This window comes from Lepidochelys olivacea (assembly GCF_965140295.1).
Source record: "Lepidochelys olivacea isolate rLepOli2 genome assembly, chromosome: 9".
Taxonomy (NCBI): domain Eukaryota; kingdom Metazoa; phylum Chordata; order Testudines; family Cheloniidae; genus Lepidochelys; species Lepidochelys olivacea.
In genome coordinates, this window is record NC_140419.1 from 74,020,341 (window position 1) to 74,046,101 (window position 25,761).

At 37.9% G+C, this 25,761-nt stretch overlaps 1 protein-coding gene across 1 annotated transcript in view; it reads left to right on the forward strand.

Moving 5' to 3' along the window:
* The window catches only part of CHM (CHM Rab escort protein), a 144,815-nt gene extending 125,824 nt beyond the window's left edge, over window positions 1–18,991 (forward strand). The window contains exons 13-15 of the mRNA XM_084638216.1: window positions 5,146–5,244; window positions 9,524–9,693; window positions 16,606–18,991. Coding sequence (XP_084494342.1) covers window positions 5,146–5,244; window positions 9,524–9,693; window positions 16,606–16,812 — 476 coding nt within the window. The 3' untranslated portion in view covers window positions 16,813–18,991. The remainder of the gene's footprint in view (window positions 1–5,145; window positions 5,245–9,523; window positions 9,694–16,605) is intronic.
* Window positions 18,992–25,761: the final 6,770 nt, after the last annotated feature.

Consider the following 25,761-nt stretch of genomic DNA (forward strand, 5'->3'; position numbering starts at 1 on the left):
TACAGTATGTAGCATTTTCTGTTTTGATTAGTTATACAGGACCATAAATATATACTTTCCACATGGGAAAAAATCTCTAACAGTCAAATCCTTCCACTATCAATGTCAGATAGCTTTCTACAGTGTATTTCTCAGAGCTTCGTACAGTCTCTTTTTTAGATACTTGAAATCTTGCTATCCCCATAGTACAGCCTTGAAAATTGTCATGAATATTTACCAGACTGCAAGCAAAATCTGTTTGTCCCCACACACCCACTTTATCATGATGATTGATGGCAACTTATGATATTTTACTCACATGTTAAAAAATGGGCAAATTTTTGCAGTGCAATATTTGATATTTAATCACATATATGTATGTATTTAGTTCTTGTAAACTTGAATCAAAAGCCAGTTCCTCTCATCCTTAACAGTTTGGTGTTCTTCTATGAATTCCCTCCTGTGACTGAAAGCACCCATGTATTCACACCCTACATACTGTTGTAATAAACTTTTGTACAAAAGATGCCTTGTGTGGTATCATTTGAAAACTAATAACTCACTTATCAATAATATCATGGTGATATGTATGTAGCAACATTATATGTAAAGTTATGAAGTCTCCCTGTGTGATGATGATAGCCCATGTTCAAAACCACCCATCTCTGACTAGGCAAAAGTTGTTAAACAGGTCTATGCTAAACAAAGGCATTTGTGTTTACCTCAATTTACATACAAGTAGTAAACAGGTCCTTGAGACAGTAGGGAGATGAGATGTCTGGAGACAAAGCACATTTGCATTTCAGCAAACACTGGTGAGAAGAAAGAACATGGAGTGTCCTTCACCACTTGACTCCATGTTGCCGCCTTTACTGTTTAGGAACCAGCCCTTTGACTCTGGCGGGAGAACCTAACCTGAGAATTTGGTCAGCCATGTTGCTGGGATCCCGTGATCAAGATTTTACCTTGAACCTAGCCTAACTTGTGAAGTTAGCTACTATGAATTTTTACCTTTGGTTTTTCTTGTAACCATTCCTGCCTTTAACACCTTATGCTTCTAGTCACTTCAAATCTATCTGTAGGTATTTAAATAAACTTGTTTTATTTTTAATCTAAACTAATCAAGTGTTTGTGTTTAAACTTGAACTGTTTGGGTAACTCCAGCTAAAATAGCAAACTGTTGATTATTGACCCTTTACATGGGCAATGAACCTTTAATTTCTGAACTGTCAGTGAGAGGGCAGGACAGTGCAGAATATATGTTTTTGGGAAAATTCAGTACTGGGAGTGTGTTGGGGTCACCCTGCAAGTAGTTACCAAAGCTGGTGAAAGCCAGTGTGTGACTAGAGTGCTGCTGGACCAGGGCTGCAGCTATACACAGACACTCAGGATGTGATCTGCATGCTGTTAGGTTGTCTGTGAGTGGGCCTGGCTGGAGCTACAGCACCAAAACATTGTGAAGCACCCAAGGTTGCAGGGCAGGTGATGACACAGCCCCTCACTTGTCTGGATTGTACCCTGAAATGTGGCACCTCAAATTTGAGTTGCCCAGAATTACTTACAATCTAAATTCCACCAGTGCCCATAAAGAGGCCTCTCTCTGATCTGTAAGTCCTCTCCATAGCCCAAAATCACTTACGAGGTGTGCAGGATACATGTCACCCTCTGTCCTTGTTGTTTCCCTAGTAATGCTCCTTCTCTATTATAGAGCCCCACTTCTCTCAGGAGATTGCCCAGGGATTGCTTACAGCTTGCTCTTAAAGAAGCAATAGAATTTCCAGACCACCTGTAAACAGGCTATCCCACTGCCTTCAGAACTCCTCTTGAAGTCTTTAAAACCTCTTGGGAGATAGTGTCCCCTCACAGAGCCTCTAAAGATAAGGAGAAAACTCTAAAGCTGGAGTTTTGAGCAAGATAGCTCAGACTCAAACCTCAGAATTAAACTTGAATTGACTTACAAAATTTTCAAACAGGCTTGTGATCGCATTTGATGCAAAGGTTATGGCAAGTTATGAGAATATATGGTGTCCCCATAGAATTGACAAAGCTCATAAGAAAAAAAATCTACAGCAAGAGCAATGATAGTAGCAAGATAAGTACAATGATCATAGACAGAAAGCTGATGGAATGATTCAGAATGACCATAGGAATGAGACAGGGATGCACACTGTCACCAGATTTGTTCAGCTTGGTACTGGAAGAAGTAATGTCTGTGGCACTGAGATGAAACCATAAGACTCGTTATGTGGTAGGACAGTGCACAGCTTTAGATTTGCAGATGATTTTGACATCACACCATTGACCAATGAGGATTTACAGAGAATAACTGACAATGTAGATGGGAAAGCAGAAAAATTGATTGAAGAACTGCATGTAGAAGACACAAATTATAGCAACTGGAAGAAATGAGAGGTAAAATCAAACTCTGGCAAATAATTAGAACAAGTGGAAAAATTGTGTACCTTGGAGGACTGTTATCGAAGAATAAGAATTGTGAAGATGACATAAAAAGAAGTATCAGACTTATTGCTGCTGGGTTCAGAAAAGTGCAAGATCTGGAAGGATAAAAGACATTTCATGAAAACAAAAGTCAACATAAATGAGACAACTTTCATGCTGGTACTGTTTTTGAAATGCTGGAGTTACGAAGACAGCCAATGAACAAAAGATTTTGACTGCAGAAATGAACTGGCTCAGTGGAATACCGAAAGTTTCAAGACTGCAGAAAATAAAAATTGAAGAGATAAGAAAAAGTCTAAGGCAAGAATTAACACTGTCATAGAAAACTAAAGAAAGATCTCTGTGATGGCTTGGAGACATATCAGGAATGGACCTAGAAAGGATACCATACAGAGCAACACATGCCACTGTGCAAGGAACTAAAAACAGAGGAATACCAGGGATGTGTTGGATAGACACAGTAAATAATGACACAGAACAAAAAGGTTTAAAGATGAATGAAGCTGGTACAAAACAGAAAGTGGTGGAAAGACTTTATTCAGCCCCATTGTTGCCATTGAACTGACAGACTGGAATCAAAGAAGATGGAAGAGATCTAATTTCACATGCTTTTGTGCTTTTAAAAAACAAACAAACAGGGTGGTGACCTCACAGGCAAGAGAATAGGATCTTCACTGAGACAAAACTTGGATAGTCACCTCAGCTCTGAGAGTATTGTCTGCAATGTCTTTTGCATGGCTGTTCTCAATTGGGGGGCCATTAGGAGTACAAAATCAAACAAAGACCTACATAAAATCTACTTTAAAATAGATTTTCCCTCGCAGCATCTTTCAGGAGTGATATTTCACCTGACTAAGATTTGCTGTTCAATCCTGGAGGAACGGCAGCTCCATCTGTGGAATTCGGACTTGCAGACTAACATCTGATGACGTCCTTCCCAAATATTCCGTTGGTAATCTCTTTGGGAAGCATAGGGACAAAGCAGTCATTGAAGTCATGGACAAGGGGAAATAGATCTTGTTTAAAGTGTTGGCTAGCAAGTGTTTTCAAATATAACCTGACGCAATAGTTTAGACAGAACATTATGTAGATACTTAAAAAGAACCTGTTGGGGGTGTGAGCTCTTCTGAAAATCCGGTCCAAAATTATTGGGTTGTGAATATATTTTTGTTGACATCAGTTACTCTAAAAGTTGAAAACTCTGACACAGATCTTTTTACTGGAAGTTTCAGTAAGCTTCAGATGCATGTTCTGATCCATCCTCCACTTTTACAAGCTGGTGTGATGTATTTTTCGTAACTGGAGCAACACCATAGTTGACATTGTGTACAAGTATTTGCATCACTTTTTCTTGTTGCTGCTTTTTTTATGTGGCCACATCCTGATATTGGAAGCCTTTTCTGTAGGTGTAAAATCTCTTCTCTATATCTACCCCATGGATGTCAAATGATATTCTGCTCTCCCAATATACACAGAGAATTTACTGACATGAACATGACATCTGTGAATGTAAACAGGACAGATTACAGTGCACAGATATGTCACATAATCTGAGAGGGAATTTGCCTCTAAAATTAATATTGGCTTCTTTTGGAATGGACAGTGTTTCATGTGCTAGGTAATAATTTGAAAGGACTCCAAGATCATAAAACGAAAGTGGTCTTTTTTTTTTTTTTAAAGAGGATAGTTTACAGAGGTGCTGCAACTTGTGGTAGAGTTCTAGCCTTCTATGCAGGCTGATTTGTCTGGTGCCTCTTGCAAGCTCTTTCCTCCTGTAGCCTGTGCTCCTCCCTTCAAACTCCCTGCAGGTTGCTACAGACAGAACTCTTAAGACAATTCTGGATATTAAACTATTATATCAGAAACATATTTAAAGTTGTTTGTCTGCAACTTCCACTCATGCTGGTAAGACTGTTACTCAAGAGGCAAGTTAAACCTATTACAGGCAGTGCTGGGCTAATGATTGTAGTCCCACCTCTTTGTTCAACATGTGACTGAGCTACACATACACCTGCATAGTGAACTACTATCTCGGTATTGCTTTGTTAAGAAAATGATCCAATAGTTTTAAGTTCAGTGTTGAATGGAAACATTGCCTTGGGCTTTAGATTAAATTGCTTGAAAACACATTCACTCTCTGAACTCCTTTTGAGGTTTTGCAGGCAGTTTGCAGGCTATTTTGTTAAGTTTAGGAAAGGGAGGAAATTGGGAGTTAAAGGCTCTCCGGTACAAATACCAATCTGTCTGAATGAAGAGCTTGAAAATTATTCATAAAGATCTAGAAAAGGAAATGTACATGTTGTGTAAGGTAGATTTTTATATGCTGTATAATTTAAGTTTTTAAAAAGCAGATATTAAATGTTTAATTGACTTGCTGTATAAGAATTGGAGAAAGCTAATTTTTTTCACTGTAAGGATCAGACGTGGATAGCAAAGTTACTGGTTCCAGTAATGTTTATAAAAATGTAGCCTACCCTCAAACAGTTTCACTTTGTTTGGGGATCTTTCTCAGAAATTTATCATTACTCTTTAAACTGAACTTCTCTGCTCCAAAAATGCAGCTCTTCTCTTAGTTGAGAGAAGTGACATCTGTTTAGAGAAGTCATTTCTTGGTGCTGGTGTTTTTTTAAAGTTTTTTAAAGTAATCAATATTTGTATGTAAGGGAGTGGTAATAATCATAATCAATCTGTTTCCTCTTCCAACAGACTTGGTCCATTTTACCTGCTCATCAACTAAAACTGCTAAAGAAGATTTAGAGCCTGTTGTACAGAAGCTGTTCTCCCTAAATGCTGAAACAGAGAGGGGTAAGAAAAATAGATGAAAAGTATTATGGAAAAATTTTACAAATATGTTTACCTTTTGAATTTTAACATTTCTTCTATAGACCATCTGAATCCACCATCAAGATGAAAACACAGTGATTTCCGCTTGGTCGGCTGTTTGGGTATCCATGTTCTAAAGTAAAGGAATGGATTCAATATATTTTAAAAAAAATGAGAGAACATAATTAGATAAAGGTCCCTTATCTCTTTCCTTGACTATGATGTAATGGTCTTGGGTAGAGCTTCAGACATGGTTTAGGTCCAGCAGTTCTGAATAAGCAGAATAAGACTGGCTATAAATGTCCAGCAATGAAGAAAGCATGGGAGGCCAGAAAGCATTTTCTGGTGTTTCCATTTCTAACAAATGTTTCCTTACATGGGAAACGTTTGTTCAAAAGCACTTAGACACTACTGCTGAAACATGAATGCAATTACCAATGCATTACTTGTATCCCATCTTTTTCTTATCCTTCCTTATTTCTTATACTGCTGCACATCATTTTAGTATTGGCACTCCCAAGATAAAATAAAATCCCAATAGGCTGACGATTTACTTTTCCAGTCTGATTCCCGAGAGCAGTCAGGGCTGTGTGCTTTTTTTGTGGTGTTCTTTTCCTTTTTCTTATCCTTCCTCTTACATTGTTTCTTGTCTTTCTCATCTTCATCTTTTTCCTCCACTTCTCCTCTTGTTTGCTGTTTGTAACTGCAGTTGTCAAACTCGAAGTTGAAGTGAATTGTACACTTCATCCTGAAGATAATGAGATTTCTAGTCACTGTTATTCCCAGTAATGAGTCCCAAAGCCTTGACCCTATTTCTGAGAAAGCCCTGGTAGATGTTTTCGTGAGCTTCGCCCTTGACATGGACAGCTTCATAGTGCCTGGGGAATTAGCTGTTGAAGAAAGTGGTTGTTGCAAAGAGAGGATTGGTCTCTGAGGTATCTTAAGCCAGTTCAATGAAGGTCCTCAAAAATCAATAGCAGAATTTTGAATTTAACCTTGTATTTTATGTGGAGGCAGTGTGGAGAGTGGAGCAGCAGGGTAAGGTACTCTTGGTGGTTGCTGTGTTCTGAAGGAATTAAAGCTTTTTTTAATGTTGGAGTACTTGTACTCAACTATAGTGAATTGCCTTCTCATAGCAAAACCTTGGAACTTCTTTTGTCAACTGGAGTATTACTTTGTGACCAAACACACAAACTAGCTAGTGAAGTGAGCTGTAGCTCACGAAAGCTTGTGCTCAAATAAATTGGTTAGTCTCTGAGGTGCCACAAGTACTTCTTTTCTTTTAGCTAGTGAAGATCATTCTAATAGCCATTGTTGATAACCTACTAACTTGCAAAATGCTGACTGTGTAGCTAAGGATTCACAGCCTATTTGCCATGTTTTGTGAATAGTTAGTTGATATTTAACTTTTCACTCTTTTCCTGTTTCTTCTCTTTTCCAACTTCAAGGCTCATTGATAAACTTTCTTTTTGATAATAAAAAGAGAGAAAGCTATTATTGCCTTCATCAGAAAGTCTGATTTGGTTTGAGGAGCACATATATCTTCAAAAAATATTTTTTCTTTCTTTTCAGTTTACAGTACAGGCAAATCTCATTTTTACAAAAGGAGAACAGCAGAAGTTGAAAAATCAGGTTTTTGTAAAATTTGAGGAAAATGCATTTACCTACCTATTGGACTTTGGAAGACAGATTTTGGACAAAAAAGGGGGGTTGTAAATACAAGTGTGTAAAATAGGGAGTTACCTGTGTGTTTTATTTCTTTCAATCAGATATTTTGTTACTAATGTGCTCATTCAGTTAAAGCCCACAAAGTTGTATGCTAGAGAGCTAAGCTTAAACATATCTGTAGCTTGCATTTTAAAAAGCAGTGTTGTATGCCTCTTAGAGTATCAAATGGTAAATAAATGATTAGCCTGCAGTTCAGTGTCTTTTTTTACATTAATCTTAATGTTTAAAGTGATCCATTTTTGAAATGATGTATTATTTAGAACCTGACTGAAATTCTTCTATAAGAACTCTGATCAGAAGGGGTCCTCAGGTGCACTGAGGCACTGAAAAGCTAGTTTTCACTGACACATAGGCCTTTTTATCATCAGGATGAGGTAGTGGTCGTATTTTAATTAAAATGTCAGAACAAATACTGTTGGAGTTATTGAAAATGAATCACTAGATAAAGGGAGCACTGGGCCATGGCAGGTCAAAGAGGGAAAGTCACCTGGAGAAGAGAACTCCATTTATTTTCCTGCCTAAATAAGGAAGAAGTAACTTTTATGAGCAGTATGAACTTTTTAATATATTAAAATGCATCTTGTTCTGTATTAAGGTTCATGCTTTCACAGGCTGATGGATTTAATTTGTTTTCAAATTATTCAGTAGGGTTAACACCTATTTTTTAAAATATATTGTTTGATAGTCATAAAAAATAGATGCTGATGGAATAATATAGGTTTATCCTTATGTTCTTGCTGTTTTGTTTACAGTACTATGTTGCTTATGTTTTTCTGAATGTCAGCATTATCTGGCAGGACAGTTGGTTCTTTGAAAAAGAATAAATCTAACATTATTTTATAAGGAGTAAAGTTTTATGCAGGATGATAATGCTGGCAGCAATTATTATAGAGGATGTAGAATACCAAAAAGGGACAGAATGAATTTGCCAAACAAAATAACATCTAAAAAATCTCAGTATCAGTATTATATATTCTGGTTTTGCATTGCTGCACTATCGAAATCAGCTACCCCCGTCTTCAAAGATGTGTTGCTGGATTTGTGCAGGTTGACAAACCATATACTGAGTAACAGGAACAAGATACAGATAGTGGAATGAGGAAGAATTAGTTTATGGTAGTTTCTCGTGCATTAAGAATAACGTGCACTCTTTGATAAGCAGACATAAATAGACATTCACCTTTGGTTTCCATTTAACGACACAACAAAAAAGACAAAAATAGAATGACTAAGCTATCTGATTTGGAGTATTTATTATTTTTGTTGTTCTCCATTATCCATGGTGGTTGTAGTTTATTTTCTGTATTTGTTCCCAATTCTTTCATAAGAACTCCCTTTTGTTTTGGGAGTTAGGCACCTTATTTCTGTAGGTCCCTTTTAAAAATCTCACCCTTTATGGTTTGTCAAACACTCTCTTTTATCCTCTGAAAGAGGCTGTATAACTGCTAAGTCATTGTTAAATGGGAAATGACAAAATAAAATGTATATTTTGAAGCAACATTTGAGATGGACACTGTTGCTTGATAGCAGCAGGTTGTTATACAGAGGACCTGTGTTCAGGAACAAATTCCATGCTCTCATTCCCCTGGTCAGTGGACACAAATGGGGTAAGGTGAAAAGGCACTTGGGAGCCAAATTCAGAGCTTCTACAAGCATGTATATTTCCTATGTAAATCACTGAATGAAACTCATCAGTGATATGTCTTTATCAGTTGGTCAAAACAATAGGTCTAAATGGAAAAGCAGCGTAATTTGCATTTATTTGGCATTTGGTTGATGTACAAAACAAGTGTAACGGTCATACATACTGAAGGGATGGAAAAGGGAAGTGAAACAGAAAAAGCAACTAAGAGGTGGTTATAAGGTCAGATGAAATAAGGGGGTGGCTAGATAGACTGTTTTACTACTTACACCTGTCTTGTGATGTACCATGTCATATCAATGTAAAATTTGGCTTTTGGTTTTTAGGCATAGGAGAATGTACAGTCCATAACTACACTTCTTTTCCCACAGAGAAGCCCTTTTCTAAACCAGTCATGGAAAAACATTTAATGTGATTTGTTCTTGAAATTAAAAAGGGAACACTGAGGGTAATACCAGTTAGTGAAAAGGGTTGGAAAATGTATTGAACGTCAAAATCCACAACCCCAGAATGAGGTGGTCAGTTTAGCACATACTGTAATAGGACCCTGCTGGGGTCTATCAGGAGCAATATAAGGCTTGTTGGATGCAAATTAACTTAATTTTTTTACTTTAACACTGAAAACTTTATTCAAAAGTTAAAAATTGTAATAATCCAGCAAGATTTAAAATGTTAATTGGCGAATTAGGAAATTTCTTTCTTGAAACCTTAGAATAAGAATGCATTAAAAGTACTATCAGTATGCTTTAGTGCCTTTTAAAATGTATATATTTATACTCTATTACAGCAATTTCATGCTAATAACTGAATTGACTGTTTTATTATTCTGAATTATACAAGTCTCTTATTATATTTGAATGCTGGTCACTGAAAATATTTCTTGACATTTAGAGTCCGAAAATGGAGGAGGACTGGAAAAGCCCAGAGTCCTGTGGGCAGTATACTTCAACATGAGAGATTCTTCAGGCATTGACAGGAATTCATATGACTGTTTACCCTCAAACGTCTATGTCTGTTCTGGGCCAGATTGTGCATTAGGAAATGACTATGCTGTCAAACAGGTAAGGGAACTCCTGTTTTTCAACTTTGTGGTTGAAGAGCTTTCAGTTTAAAGACCTCAGCTGGTGCTGAGTATAAAACAGTTCGTTATAAAACAGAACAGAGTGCATTGGCAATATAGCTGTAATGTGCTTCATAGAACTGGTGACTGTTGAGAAATTTTTTGGAAGAGAAGAAGTTGAAAATTTGAGGCTCATAGAGAAGTCAGCTAATAAGATGCAATATGGAAGACTTGAAAGTAGGAGTGGGATAAAAAGAAAGGGATCATTAGAAGACACTGTGGTGGAACACTGGGTTATAACAGAAGATAGGGGCATAATTTAGACATGGACAGAGCTCTGATGTGAATTGACAATAGAGGGAAAGTTAAAACTTAATGGGGGTGGTGAAGGGAAGTTATAGAATCAAGGCAGCAGACATAACTGAAAAGGATGATCCTTGTACAGTATCAAGATTTTTGGCTATATTACAGGTGAAAGATGGGAAGACCAAAGAACACAGGATAGATTTAATCACATAGGAAATAACCAGAGAACAGGCAATTTTTTGGCAGTGGGGATAAAGAGAATAAGGTGAATTCTGGTGTCTTTGTAGAGAAGAAAGCAACACTAACCAAGAAAAGCCAGAAAAATTAAAAGTAGAGTTCACACTGCAGAGTAAATTTTCAAAGTACAATGGAATGTAATCATGCAACTTCTGTTTGCGTTATGAAAAGATATAAGACAGCGATGCTCAACTGAAGACATGGCCTCCCAATGCTTTGGAGAAGACCAAAAAAAAGTTACTTGCCTATCAGAGCAGCAGAGAGGTGTGGAAATAACCTTAACTATGGGTGGAATAAACAGCAGCCCAATCATCCAGGCTGCAGGTAGGATGCCCCTCCAGTACTACTATATCACCTAGTTCATCTTTGTCTGCGCTCCCTACTACTGTGCAGCAGAGGAAGAATGGATCTTACTGTGTCCAGGCCCTGACTCACCCAAAAAAAAGACCCTCAGAGGTGTCTCTTCTTTGCTGTTCCCTTCAAGCATCCACCCTAGTAAGATCAGTTGGCAGTTCAGACCTATATACTGCACTTATCACCATGTTATGAGTGCTTTCAATGCTAGCACACATGAACTCTTTTTACACCTACATAATGTTAAGTGACTATAGTATTTTTTAAAAGTTGAGGGTTTTTTAAGTGGCTCTGGCCAGAGAACATGAGTGGAAAACTTTTATCCAGCTGCAGTTTTTTATGGCCAAGCATAAACTCCTTAAAATAGGGTTTTATAATGGAATGGGTGACACAGCCTGAACTGTAGTGTCAGAACAGTATAATTAAGGGCTAATAGTATCCTTCACTTTGTTTTACAAGGCAATAATTTGCTTCCCAAGACGATAAACTATGAGGATAAAGGATTATACAGAGAGAAATAGTGAAAAACATTAGGGTAGCACTGTTACATTGTCAATGATTTGTTTAAAAGATCATTTTAAACTGTTTTACCATTTTAAACTGAGTGCAAATTAAAAGCTGCTTAAATTACATTTAAAAGTTAATTTTGGGCATATTTACAGTACACTTTTTACCCAGTGATGAGCTGTGGTATACCATGTTCACACCATTCTGTCCACACCCTCTTATCCACCACCTTTTCTAGGACCATCATTGTTTTCCCCTCAATTTCATTTCAATATGAGTGATATTACTGTAAATGGAAGCTACTCCTGTTCTTTAAATTTAAAAATTCAGATTGTTGTAGTTTCTCTATATGGCTCTGAAATGACTGCAGCTAAAATTATGTATTCTCTTCTGGGCAAGTGACCACTGAAAAAGCTATTTGTAAACTGCATTGAGCTCAGAGGAAGAGCCGAAGAAATGACCAGGAGCTGGAGGGGTTGATTTAGGGAAATAATATATTCAGTTTACCTAAGCAATGACTAGCTTTCAGTGGAACATAGTTCGCAAATACAAAAAGGATTTAAACAGCAAGGAGAGAGAGGAACATTTTAGTATGAAACACAGGGATGTTACTAGAAATAGTAATGGGATTAAATTAAGACTGGGAAAATGTAGGCTGAACATAAGGCAGACTTCCTTAAAATGAGGCTATGGATTAATCTTCCTAGGAATGTGGTGGAAGTTCCCTCACTTAGGATACTTTTAAACTGCATAGGACAAAAACCACTAGAAAATTTACTGTAGGGAACATGCTATATTAGCATGGTGATGATCTGGATGATCTCTCTCTAACATAGGTGATTGATTCCATGTTTGCTCTTAGTGTTGCTTTCCATGAGTTCCACTTGCACTACTTTTGAGGATTACCAGTTCTTGTGAATCTTGTGGTCTGATTTTTGTATAACTAGTAGTATGGTCTATAGGACAGTACCACAGTTTCTTTGCAGATGATTTTACTGCCAAAAATCCAGTAAACAGGCTATTTAACCTCAATTTTAATTGGTTAATTTTCTAGTGTATCATATTGGGTTTTAATCTGATGTGATGTTTTAATTTCCTCTGGGATAAGGCTAAAGAGAGGAATTAGTGCTATTTGGAGCTCTCTCTAAAGACAACAGGAGCTCTGAGTTTAAATCAAGGGCAGAATTTGGCTCCCAAATGTATTTGTTCAACAGCATAACCTGTTTATAGATGAATTATAATGTAGTACGTCAGTGTATTGGTTGAATTCAAGGTTTCATATTTAGTATAATATACCTGCACTGTATTTAAAATGTGTAAGATATTATTCATCTCAAGTTAATAGTATGCACTAAAGATCCTGTCAACATTTGTGGCATTGCATGCCTTTTCCCCATTATCTGGTGGTATTTGGAAGTATTGAGATTTATGAAATGTATTGGCCATTTTGTATTTCATCCGATTGTTAGTTCAACAGGATTCTGTATACGTGTTAAATAGAAAGGGGTTATATGGCTTCTGTGCAAGCTATTAAAGGTAGATGTCCAGAATACAGAAAAACACTATAAAGTACATTGTCATTTTAATTTTTTTTTAAAACAGTGTAATGGTTGTTAAACTACAATATCTCTGTAGATTTCAGAGTAGCAGCCGTGTTAGTCTGTATTCGCAAAAAGAAAAGGAGTACTTGTGGCACCTTAGAGACTAATCAATTTATTTGAGCATAAGCTTTCGTGAGCTACAGCTTACTTCATCGGATGCATTCAGTGGAATATCTCTGTAGTTTCTCTACACAATAGTGTATGGCGCTTAACTTAGCGTTCCAGTCTGTAAATTTCTGTTACCTGTAACCACTAAATATCAAAGAAACTATTTACTATATATCAGTTACTTACCATGAATACCAAAGTGTTATAATGAAGAGGCTGTTAAATTATTGTTGGTTATTCTGCATGATTTCAACGGAATACGGTTAACTTTTAATTGGTAGACGTGAAAGCACTCTGTACTATTGTTCAATTACAATCAAAGTCATGCTGTCCTACGTAGCATACTGAGAAATGCTGTCCATGTTCAATCTCATAATTATCTGACCAAGTTTTGGAGTGGGTATTTGCTGGCTAATTTGATACTGACTATCAAAGGCAGATGCACTGCAAATGTTGGTCTGTTTTAGATGGTGCTTTTCTTTAAATGTAAGATGCCATTGCATTTTCTTCATCATAGCAATGTCACCAGAGTAACTGTTGATAAAATTTTGCTGTGGGTTAAAATAGAAATGTTGGGGATTTTTTTCTTACATTATCTTTAAAATTTTCCTTTGAGACTTGATATAAAGAGTTGGGGCCTTTTTTTCTTTCTTCCCCCAATCAAAAAATCAATTTGGCTGATTTTCAAATTGAAAAGGCATGGTTTGTATTGTAAAATAGAATTTGTGCATTAGATATGCTATATTCCTGATTGGGAACTGAAAACAGTTTTGAAAGAGGAGAAAAAATGTAAATTAGGGAAACCAGAATTTTACAAAGATAGGGAAATGAGTCTGTGTCACTTCGATAGAAGCTTACTAATGGAATCCTTCATCCTCGGAATCTCAGTTCAAATTCATTGGTGGTCAGAGATGAGTGAAGTTCATCATTAGAATACTCTTTGGTTAATGTGAACTTGTTAAGCTCAGAACAGTTCCTGAGTGGACAGGCACCCCCACCACAAAACCCACGTCTGCAATTGGTACTAATTGACCTCATTGTTGGCCAGTGCAAATGCCAGTGATTGGATGGGCACAGAAACTAAGTTTATCCTCTAATCTCTTGAAGTGATACCTCCACGTCAGGATGAGGTATATTGAAAGGAGAGACTGGGGGAATCTTCTGTTGCCGCTGTCCATGCTGTATCTGTTCTGTGAATAAATAGACCCATTCAGTCTCCATTTCCAAGCTGAAAATCCAGCTCCTTTGAGTACCCCTAATTTCACACGTGGAGGTGGGAAGTGGGAGTGGAGAGTACAAATCTCATCTCATTTCAGACTTTATTTAGACCCTGATCCTGCAAAGAGATGCACTCAGGTGGATCCCTGTGCTCTTGTAGAGTCCCATTGACTTCTGTGGGGCCGTGTACTAGTTCCAGATCCACTTGCCTTAGAGTGTAAGCTCTTAGGGACAGGAAACTTGTCTTCAGTTTGTCTGTACAGTGGGTATCATTTGGTGTTCTCTACGTAATAATCCCCAAACTGTAAGACTCCTTAGCTCTCCTTGTAAATCAGAATCATTAAATGGCCTATAAAAGGAGATTGCTTAATTTGGGAAAAGCTGTTTAAATTGAATAAGGTAAGTAATGACACCTTTACATAGCTATGGCTATCCGGGATTTTGCCTCTGGTCCCCGAGATCTTGAATCTATGCAAAATGTATGATTTGCAGGAATTATTGTTCCTTTGCAGTTCCATGCTTACCCAGAATGTAGTGTATTTACAGTTGTACTCCATGCATTATAATAGCATCTGTCCTGATTCGTCCTACAGTAAGCATTTTTTTAACATAAATCACTGTGACAGTCGCCAGCTTAACACTGGTTTCAGAGTAACAGCCGTGTTAGTCTGTATTCGCAAAAAGAAAAGGAGTACTTGTGGCACCTTAGAGACTAACCAATTTATTTGAGCATGAGCTTTCGTGAGCTACAGCTCACTTCATCGGATGCATACCGTGGAAACTGCAGCAGACTTTATATATACACAGAGAATATGAAACAATACCTCCTCCCACCCCACTGTCCTGCTGGTAATAGCTTATCTAAAGTGATCATCAGGTTGGGCCATTTCCAGCACAAATCCAGGTTTTCTCACCCTCCACCCCCCCACACAAATTCACTCTCCTGCTGGTGATAGCCCATCCAAAGTGACAACTCTTTACACAATGTGCATGATAATCAAGTTGGGCTATTTCCTGCACAAATCCAGGTTTTCTCACATCCCCCCCACCCCCATACACACACAAACTCACTCTCCTGCTGGTAATAGCTCATCCAAACTGACCACTCTCCAAGTTTAAATCCAAGTTAAACCAGAACATCTGGGGGGGGGGGGTAGGAAAAAACAAGAGGAAATAGGCTACCTTGCATAATGACTTAGCCACTCCCAGTCTCTATTTAAGCCTAAATTAATAGTATCCAATTTGCAAATGAATTCCAATTCAGCAGTTTCTCGCTGGAGTCTGGATTTGAAGTTTTTTTGTTTTAAGATAGCGACCTTCATGTCTGTGATTGCGTGACCAGAGAGATTGAAGTGTTCTCCGACTGGTTTATGAATGTTATAATTCTTGACATCTGATTTGTGTCCACCTGGATTTGTGCAGGAAATAGCTCAACTTGATTATCATGCACATTGTGTAAAGAGTTGTCACTTTGGATGGGCTATCACCAGCAGGAGAGTGAATTTGTGTGGGGGGGTGGAGGGTGAGAAAACCTGGATTTGTGCTGGAAATGGCCCAACCTGATGATCACTTTAGATAAGCTATTACCAGCAGGACAGTGGGGTGGGAGGAGGTATTGTTTCATATTCTCTGTGTATATATAAAGTCTGCTGCAGTTTCCACGGTATGCATCCGATGAAGTGAGCTGTAGCTCACGAAAGCTCATGCTCAAATAAATTGGTTAGTCTCTAAGGTGCCACAAGTACTCCTTTTCTTTCAGCTTAACACTGTCACTTTTAAGTGCTTAATTACTGAACCTTAACAGTGTCTGGAATAAATTATTTAATGAAATCAATGTGTTACTTCTTATAGCTACTTTATTCTTATTCAGATATAATGTATTATGTATATAGACACCTTTTTCAGAGAAGTGGTCTGTGTGTTTGGGTACACATGCGTGCAAACACAAACTTTATAGCTATATAAGCATTTATAACTGGTTTTGTAAAATATAAAAATAAATCATGCAAAAATACATATACATTTGTCAACAAAAATAGTACATTTTACAGGAATAGTAATGAATATTGAGCTATGCCTTTAATGAGAAAAACATCAGTAGTAAATACTACATACAAGCAATACAGCTATGATTTTTTTGCGGTTTTTAATTTAAAAAGGAGGTATTTCGGGGATAGATGATCTATGTTAAATGTTAACATTTTAATGGCTCCAATGGCCCTGTGAAGTTTATACCTTCTGAGAGGGAAGAGATTACTTCCTTCCTTTGCCGCTTCTGTTGTTGAACTGGAACCACGTGTGTCTTCTCAATGGAAAAAGATTCATACATTTTTGTAAATGAAAGCTACATTTGCAGTATACTGTAGAATGCACCAACAATTGCTGAGAAACTCTAAAAACTACAGAATCTGACCAATCTGAATTGGTTTTCTTTCAGATTTTGATCTGTTTTTAGTAATTCTGTCAAATGATCATTATAGTTTTTTGCAATGATAGAATTTTAATCTTAAATATCAGTAAAATATTTCTGCAATATATTAAACCTCAACCTAAAGTTAACTTTTTGTGTTTTCCTTGAATAGGCTGAGACACTTTTTCAAGAAATGTTTCCTAAGGAGGAATTCTGTCCACCACCACCAAATCCAGAAGATATTATCTATGATGGAGATGGGACTCAGCCAGAAGACCCTGGATTCAGTAGTTCATCCAATGCAAAAACAGAGCCCTCGCCTGAGGAAAGCAGTGATGGAGATAGCTGTAAAGTTTCAGAAGAACATCATGAAGAATAGAACGTACTGAGATTGAACCCAGTATTACTATCATTTCAGTGAAAGAGTTTGACTGACCTGGTGGTGGGGGAGTACAAACAGTTGTATTTATTATATATGATCTCCTTACTTAGGCTGAATAAGTATCTTACTCTTTAAGTAGCCTCATTTGATTTCGGTGAGACCGCTTATAATTGAGTAATACTCAACCTGTCAGAGAGCTGGATCCAGAATCATAAAATAAAACATTTCGTTTTCAAATCTGATTTTAATTTCCTTGAGAAGACTTTGGTTTTTAGTAATGATTCCTCCACCTTACAAACAGAGACACACTTGAAGATTATCAATAGCAACAAAACTTGTGAGTTAGTTAAATATAATTGACAATGGGACAAATCATCCGCTGATGTAAATTGTAATTGCTAAATTGACTTCAGTTTACACCAGTTGAGGATCTGCCCCAAAATCTTTCCCTCCAAATTGCATATAAGGAGGGAACATTAGACAGTATTGACAGTTCTAGGGTGTTCAAGCAGATGGACTTGTATCAGCAAACATAAAAGTTTTTCATTTGAATGCTGCTTTTAGAATAGCTAATATCACATTTACTTTGCTTATGAAAAATATTCTATACTAGTTTTTGAAATTGGTGTCATAAGTTCATTATTCATAGTAAGCAGAAATAAACTGTATGTAATAAATATACTGGTCTCAATTGAAACCATGTATAGTAGGACTTAAAACATTATAAACATTTAATACACTCCTTTTTTGATTGGTGTCATGAATTTAACTATATTTGCCAGTGACTTTCACAGTCTAGTCAGGAAGAAAATATAATTACTGCTGGATTTGTTTACATAATTAAGAACTACCAGAAATAAGCATGTTTTGAGTCCCTGTAAATATTTTGTTTAAACAAGATTAAGGCCCCAAACTTGCACATACATAAGGATTTGCAGGACGAGGGTCTGAAAAATTTAAATAGTTAAAATAGAAAATTTTGGCCATAGTTTTGGAGGGAAAATGTTGGACTGGTTATAATTACAATTGTCTTCATCCCAGATAATGCATCTAAAAGTCGTGAGATAGCTGTAAATTATGCATTTTGTAATGATAAATCATAAAGCATATTTATACAAGAGAATTTGTAAATGTATTTATAAACTTGGTTTGTGTACAGAATTACAAAACCAGAAAAATCTTGAAAAGGTTAATGATAGTAAATAGGCTCTCACCTCTCTTCTAAATAATATTTTGAAATTATACACTCTAGCTAAAGAAAGAAATAAGTACATATGGACTTTTAATTACAAAAAACTGAAATTTGAGTGGTGGAAGTTTTACCATAAAATCTAAAAAATTACCTGAAGTCAAATATATATAGTATAAATCACCAATATTTATACATATACATGGTGAACAAATGTTGATGACGGTCAGAGTTTAAACTGCTACATAAGCTTAGATATGATTATACCATTATACAGCAAATTATAGTACTGTTTTTTTAATACCGTACATCAATACAAATAATGCCATCAAATAATTGATGTCTGGTATTGACTGAAATTATTGACACAGCTAGGATTTTCTACAGTTTTTCAGTAAATGTGCCTGCCTTGGAGATGGCTTTGTGCCATAAAGGTCGATTTATTTATTTTTTTACAACACAGCTAACACAATGTAGAACATTATTTTCTGTCATGCATCATCATACAATATCCAAATTGCATTTATTAAATGTGTGTTAATGTTTACATTCTGTCACATTTGTTTCTGCTAGATAGGCATCGTGCTGTGTAATCTTAAAGTCCTCAGAAAAAATGTAGATGAAATCCATTTTGATTGCTAAATAATAGTGATCTTTGGTATGCTTGCAATTAAGCAGCTAATTACAGATGGTAACAAATTGCCTGCCTGCCTGCCTTTTCATTCTCAGCTACCATTGCTGTGTATATACCAAAAAGCATGAATGTAGGTTAATTATAGTTAACATCTACAGATCTGTAAAGGAACTAAGACAAGAACCTGGTTTCTATTTGCCTTTCAGTAACAGGAATCATGTTTGAGTTTTCATCTTTTCTGTTTACAAGGAAATTACATTTGTTGTTTGAAAATTAAAGGTTTGCTTGCACATGCATTTCTTTCTGTATTTTCTTTCAGTTGTGCAAGAAAAGCACTTTACTGCTAGCTTCTAAACTTTTGCTGTACTGTTTGTTAATGTCAGTTTATTGTCACATTGCTATTTGTAATGTGATTAAAATTTACGTACATCCCAAGAAATTTACTTAATAATATATATTTAATAAATATATTTCATGCATTCATGTCAATGTAAAGTAAAAGGTTTGTAATGTTACACATTTGATTTTTAGATCAAACAAGGGCTGTGCAACTTACAAGTCATAAACTATGATTTTCCACTACATTGATTGGCTAAAAACTCTTTTCATGTCGTCTTCATATAGTGAATGAAATCTTAAATGTTTTTTCCTGTGGTAGTTGAGTACCCAATAGCTCACTTGGAATAGGAATAGACGAGACTGTTGATCTTTTATTATATGGAAATCATGTATTGAACTGTGGTTTGTTCTCAAATTAAATGATTTAAGCCTACAAAGTGAGGGTTAGGTTTATTTGAAGTAGTTTTTACGGCTTGTCAGACAGGACGTATTCAAAAGATAACATGACTTTTTAAGAACCAGCAATTTATCTATGGGATTATTAATAAATCAAGTTAAAGAAAGATAAGGTTAATTGAATTTTTAAACAAGTGGCTGTATTATCCTTCAAGCACCTTGGAGCTCATACAATATTCACACCTTTTTTTCTAACAAGTGCTTTGATATGTTTGAATTCCTTTTTTAATGAGTACTTTCTTTTTAACTTTGGTTAATTGGATTAACCCTTAATATTCAAACATGCAATTTGATGCCACTTTTCCTTCCTGATGTTGTATTGCTTGATCTCTGACAGCAATCAGTTACCCTTTCCTGGGAAGTATTTTCCGCCAAGAAGCTGCTGTGTCTGCTTTTTTTGGTGATGATGATGCTTAGGGCCATTTGACAGGTAATCATTAGAACTTGGATCTTTGCAGACTATGGGGTCTTTCCTCCTATCATTGCAAGGGGATTTATGTGGGTAACTCCCATTAATGCTAATGTCCTTGCATATGTAAATCTTTCTTGTATCAATGGGAAAATTGACCCCTAAAAGAAATCCCCTTTATATTAGACTTGCTGATGCAGAAGTGTTCAAGAATTACCAGTTCCTGGATGAAGTTCTTATGTTTGAGACATGTGCCACCACTCTGCCTTCTTAGAGGAATGCCATGAGTAGGAAGTGGGGAATTAAGACGCTTGTAAGGAATTTCGAATGTTGTGTGTTTACTTTTAATTTTCCGTTATACTTTTGTAGCATACTGACAGATTTCCTCTAACAATTTTGTCTTTTTTCCATGTAGCTAACATTGATTTTGTTCTATGCATCTTAAAATTCCTGGTTTTAGTTAACAGCTTCAACTTTCATGGTGCTTTATATCCTGCCAAAATATCTTTGTACCTGAGCAATGTCATTTGTGTAAAAAGAGCTTTAGGAATAGTGTGTAAGTAATCCATTGACTAGCAAGCACAAGGAGCACTAAATATTGTTTTTGTAGAATCTACAGAAGTTTTGGCCATTTTGTTTTTCCAAATGATCAGGAGTGCAGTGATCTTAAAAAAAAAAAAAAAAAAAGAAAAAAAAAATTAGAGCTAGCTATTCAAAATATTTGGTCTCTTTATATATGGACATTTTAAACCTGATTTTATATTTAAGTAGGCATAAAAGGCCAAGGCTCACAATTTATTTTTAAGAGGATATAGTATCTCAACTAGTCCAGCATTTCAGAAGTGTGTGTGGAAGCAAGTGGAGCTATGGAACTGGGCTAACAAAATGGACAATTTAAATAAGTGAATCCCTCAACTAAGAAAAAGTAATTTCCTAAATATTGCAGCTTTTTCATAGTTTTTGGGAATCCATGACACTCTTATATCCTTCACATTAGCCATGGGGAGACAGACTTGACATGCTGCAGTGTTCTACTTAATTCTGAGGAATATCAGGGCTCTTACCTGGACTTTCTGTTTTCACAGGAATAAGTGGAATTTCTGAGCTGGTCCAACAGCTAGTGAATGCCCTCCAGTCATTGGTACATTGTGCCCCCATAAAGGAAGTAGTTGTAGGAGAAGGTACTACCAAATCCTATATTTAGATTGCCTAACTCTTTCTATTATATATAAATCTTTCCTTTCAGAAATTCAGCTAATTCAGAAATAGCTTACAATAGGCCTTTCATATTCAACAGGGGGAATAAATATACAAGTGCCCTTTTACTATGAAATTTAGTTCAGCTTTTGCTGAGATATAAACTGTTAACAATTACTATTTCTCTGGTTTGTGTTCATCAGGAAAATTTTGTCACCATTCCAAAATAACTTGATTACCAACATTCTAACGCTGAGCTCACAACCACTGCTCCTGCAGCAGCAGCCATGTAGGGGGAATGTCTGGGAGCCATCAGAGAACCTGTAGTGTGGGAAGCGAAAGGGAGCTGAGCTGAGTTGCCCTCCTCCAATCTAGCATCTGGCCCCCATGGCCTGCACCCTCTCTGGGTATAACACATGAGCAGAAACTGGGTCTGATCGACGTTCTGCGAACGCCTCCCTGACCCAGCAGTTGTTCTCTCCCCACACCATGGAACTAATGCTACCACAACTCCCAGGTTGCGGGAGGAGAGAGCTGACAGGTGTAGGACACCACCAGGACCCAGCAGTCAATCTCCACTCTGGGATAATAGCCCTTTGCTGCTGCCAGCTAAAGCAGTTCATCATGTAGCTCAAGTAGCATCAGCCTACGCTGTGGTGCTGGAGGATCAGGATTTGAACTCTGATGACGATGTGTGAATGGAGGGGGCTGTTAGTTGTACATAACTTTGTTTTTTACCTTTTTTCATTTAAAAATATTAAGAAATTACATTAAAATACATTAAAAGAATAATATTCAGGTTCCATCATCAGTCACTCAAAAGTTAAGAAATGCTAGTTTTATGCATGTCCATACAACCTTTAAACTGCCCCCTTGTGTGTATGTATTGTAATCGTCTTTAATTTTATGAACGCATGCTATTTTTCCACAGGATCCTAGTCTCATTCAGTGCCACAGGATAGATGCACAAGTGGGCAGAATAATTTGCACAGGGCAACTTTCAGGTGCTTGACTTTGCAACCTAAATAACATTCTAGTAACATAATTTTTTTATGTAATTTGAGAGTGACCAATGTCAAACTGACCAATGCTCATTCCAGGAATGTGCAGAAGCTCTCAAATGCACTGTCTGAGATGGAGCAACACATTAGTAAAGTAGGATTTACAATAGAAGGAAAGATGCATACATTCAAAATGTCTAATGTTAACAAGTGTTAAGAAGGCCAGTCTGATTTTTCATTGGGCTCTCTAGACCCCTAGCCTGTGCTTTCTTACCTTTATAACAACCTAAATACAACTGGTGCCAGATTTAAACAGGTTGTTCTCAGAACTAACCTGAGGATGTGAAAGATGAGTCACAGATTCTAGAAAAGGCTACAGTGATCATCGAATTTGACCTCCTGAGTATGGAATCCATATATCAACCTATACTCTTTGGGTGACTATTTTAGTACTACCTGAAAAGGAGAGACTAAAAACTGGAATGGGTAATAATGGGCATGCTTCTACCTGTCCTTTTTAGACCTCCTATTTATTCTTAATGACCATAACTTCTCCCATTTCCTTTGCAGTTTTAAGATTACTTGCTATACGTTGAACAGTGGGGCTGAGAGCTCCTGCAACAGGTGTCAGAATCACCTTACAAAATAAATATGGGAAAGTGGGCAACAGTAATTGTCCCATGCATACACATGGAGATGGCAGGAGTACAAAAACCACAAAACCTACCAAAAAAATTATAATTTTTAGAAAAGAAATTCATGATGGGGTGGGGGGGGTCTGACTCATGATTTTTGCATCTTTCGTCTTGTTAGTACTGGTATGCATTCAAGACATGTCAGGAGCATTTTTCTGGAAAGTTTTGGTCTTGGAAGGAAGGATTTACTAGCATATATGGGGGAAATTGAAAAATGAGTTAATGCATCGTATTTTTCTAAGTGGGTGAAAGAGCTGTCCTTGCAAGTGTCTGAGAGTATCCAGGACTTCAATCATTGTTGGCATGCAGCAATTTACAGGACGCTTTGTTTGTTAATACCTAATTATCCAAACAGAAATTGTCTGTTACTAATCGGGGCTGGCTGCGGCAGTGTGCTGTTACCTGTAAAAAGTAACAGGCTCTTTCAAGAGAGACTATTACAGGGTTCTCAATCTCACTCCAACGTAAAACAGGACACAACTCCAACTTCCTAGAGATGACTGGAAGGCTGCACCTTCTCCTCTAGCATCAGGAGGTGGAACATTCCAACCCTAACGTGTGAGTGGTACAACCAGATACCATCCAGAAACAAACAGAGAGAGCAGCTATCTGCTGCTGAGGTGAGCTCCCTGTGTGAGTGCTGCTGCAAGCAGTCCTCTCTGCTCAGCTGTTTGCATGATTTTCTCCTTAGTCCTGGGCTGGCCACAGGATTTTAAATGCATTTACATGAGCAATTCTCTTGCAATCTATCTTCTGGCTGTGGGCTATGATAATATTTATTCTGGGATTTACCAGGAGAGGCTCCTGTTTCCTCTTGCCATTTGGTTCTTTTCCTTTCTTGTTGTGCCTGATTCCCATTCTCTGCCCTTGACAATGACCTCAGTCTCTGAGAGTTATCCAGGCTACTACCCAGGAGAGGGTCCCATGTCGACTTACTCTGAGGCAAAAGAGTTTCCTGTCTCCAAGTTGTATTCAAACCCATTCCCTACCCAAGGTGGCTGAACAGTTTGAGCTTTCATAGACTGACTTACACAAGTGCTTTTGGACTCTAGAGGATTCATTGCAACACAAGGGTGCTGGAACAATTTGTACAGTGGGGGTGCTGAGATCCATTGAACAAAACTGTAAACCCCATATATGAAGGAAACCACTTCAAGCTGGGTGCGGCAGCATCCCAGTTCCAACACCTGTGTTGCAATCTGATTGCCATAGGCACCTGAGTCCGTTTTGCCATGGAGTTGAGTGGATTCTAGAATGAATCCAGATTCACCACTTCCAGCTGGCATGGGACAGAAGGCAGCCTGGGTTGGTTGCATTGCCCGATTCTGACCCTGCAAAGTTTTTGGTATCTCTGTACTCTGAAGCCCTATCTATATTGTGGGCTCCAAAAGACTTCAGCAACAAGAGCCTCATTTGCTCTTTGTAGTGTATTGAAACCTGTGTTAAAATTGTGCTCCATCACTGTACGTACCCTGGGGGTTTTCCTGGTCTTGCTTGCAGGTTAGGAGGCTCTATGGGGAAGTATGCAATCGGGCCTAATAAGAGTCACTTTACAGACAGTCTAGACTAAGGTGGAGTGAGAGGTGGTTCCTTTTTTTTCTTTTTTTTTTTTAGTTTTAAAGGAAGCTGCCTGCTTTTTGTCTCTTTGGCTTGTGTGTTATAGTTCTGAATTCTCAGAAATTATGTAGTGTTATGTTGCAACCTTCCAGCAAGAGTATTTGATGTTTTGTTCTAACTTCTCTGCTATAAAACATAACATTCTGAAGGCAGGCTTAGGCACACACTTTCACTGAGGCAATTAAAAGAGAGTAATTCAGAGGATGTGATTATTTTTATTTCTTATATTTAGGTCAGTAGTGCCTAGAGACCAGCCAGGGCCGTTTTATGCTAATAGGCACTGTACAAGCAGAAAGAAAAGGAGTACTTGTGGCACCTTAGAGACTAACCAATTTATTTGAGCATGAGCTTTCATGAGCTACAGCTCACTTCATCGGATGCACGAAAGCTCATGCTCAAATAAATTGGTTAGTCTCTAAGGTGCCACAAGTACTCCTTTTCTTTTTGCGAATACAGACTAACACGGCTGTTACTCTGCAACCTGTACAAGCAGAGTAACAGATAGTCCCTGCCCTGAAGGGCTTACATAGGAAATAAATAGATGACAGATAAAGGACTGGGAAAAGGGATCTAACACACAAGCAGAGTGATTTGTAAACAGTATATTACTTCATTGATTTTATTTCGTGTTTTGTTAATTTCTTGGGTGGAGTTTAGTGAGGAAGAGATTAGCTAAATGGAAAGCCAAGGGAAGGGAGAGGGAACATTGAAGACCGTGTTGGTTATGCACAGTGAGTACTATTGGTAGCGGCGAGGAGAAGCAGCACTATCGCCCACCCACCCCCCGCCACTCAGATTTGGCCCTGCTGTCCATCTGTCATGATCAGGGGGCCATGACTCAGTGGTGTTGCGACTGGGGGTCCAAGCGCTGCTCAGGTCTGGCTCTGTGGCCCCTCTGTTATGGCGTGGGGGCTTTGGAGCCAAAATTTAGCAACCTGGTGCACATCCAGTTGCAGCGCCAAACACCAGGCTGCAACACAACTCCCTCAGTTTTGGTCCCACGCTCCCCATCATGACAGAGCACTGGCGGGGCCAAAAGTAAGTGAGAAGTGGGGCAGCCAGGGCTGATCTTCCCCGCTGCTGCTGTGGGGCCAGCTCCTGTACCAGGCTCTCCCCAGGGGCCCACCTGGCTTTGTCCCGCTTCCAGCCGCCCATGTCCACTCTCAGGGAGGGGGAGTGACGCTGCACCTGGTGGGCTGGGCTGGGAGGCAGGAGCTGAGCCTGGCGTGGGCTGTGGTGGGAATGGCTCCACGTGGATTGAGGGTGCAGGCAGAGAAAACAGAGAATTCTGTGGAACGCAGTCTGATGACCTCATTAGCGCTCATAGGTCCCTGCTGCAGAAACCTGCTGAGGCTGCTTCTCTGCCCACTGGAGAGTTTGGCTTGCCTGGGGGCTGTCTCCTTTCTGGA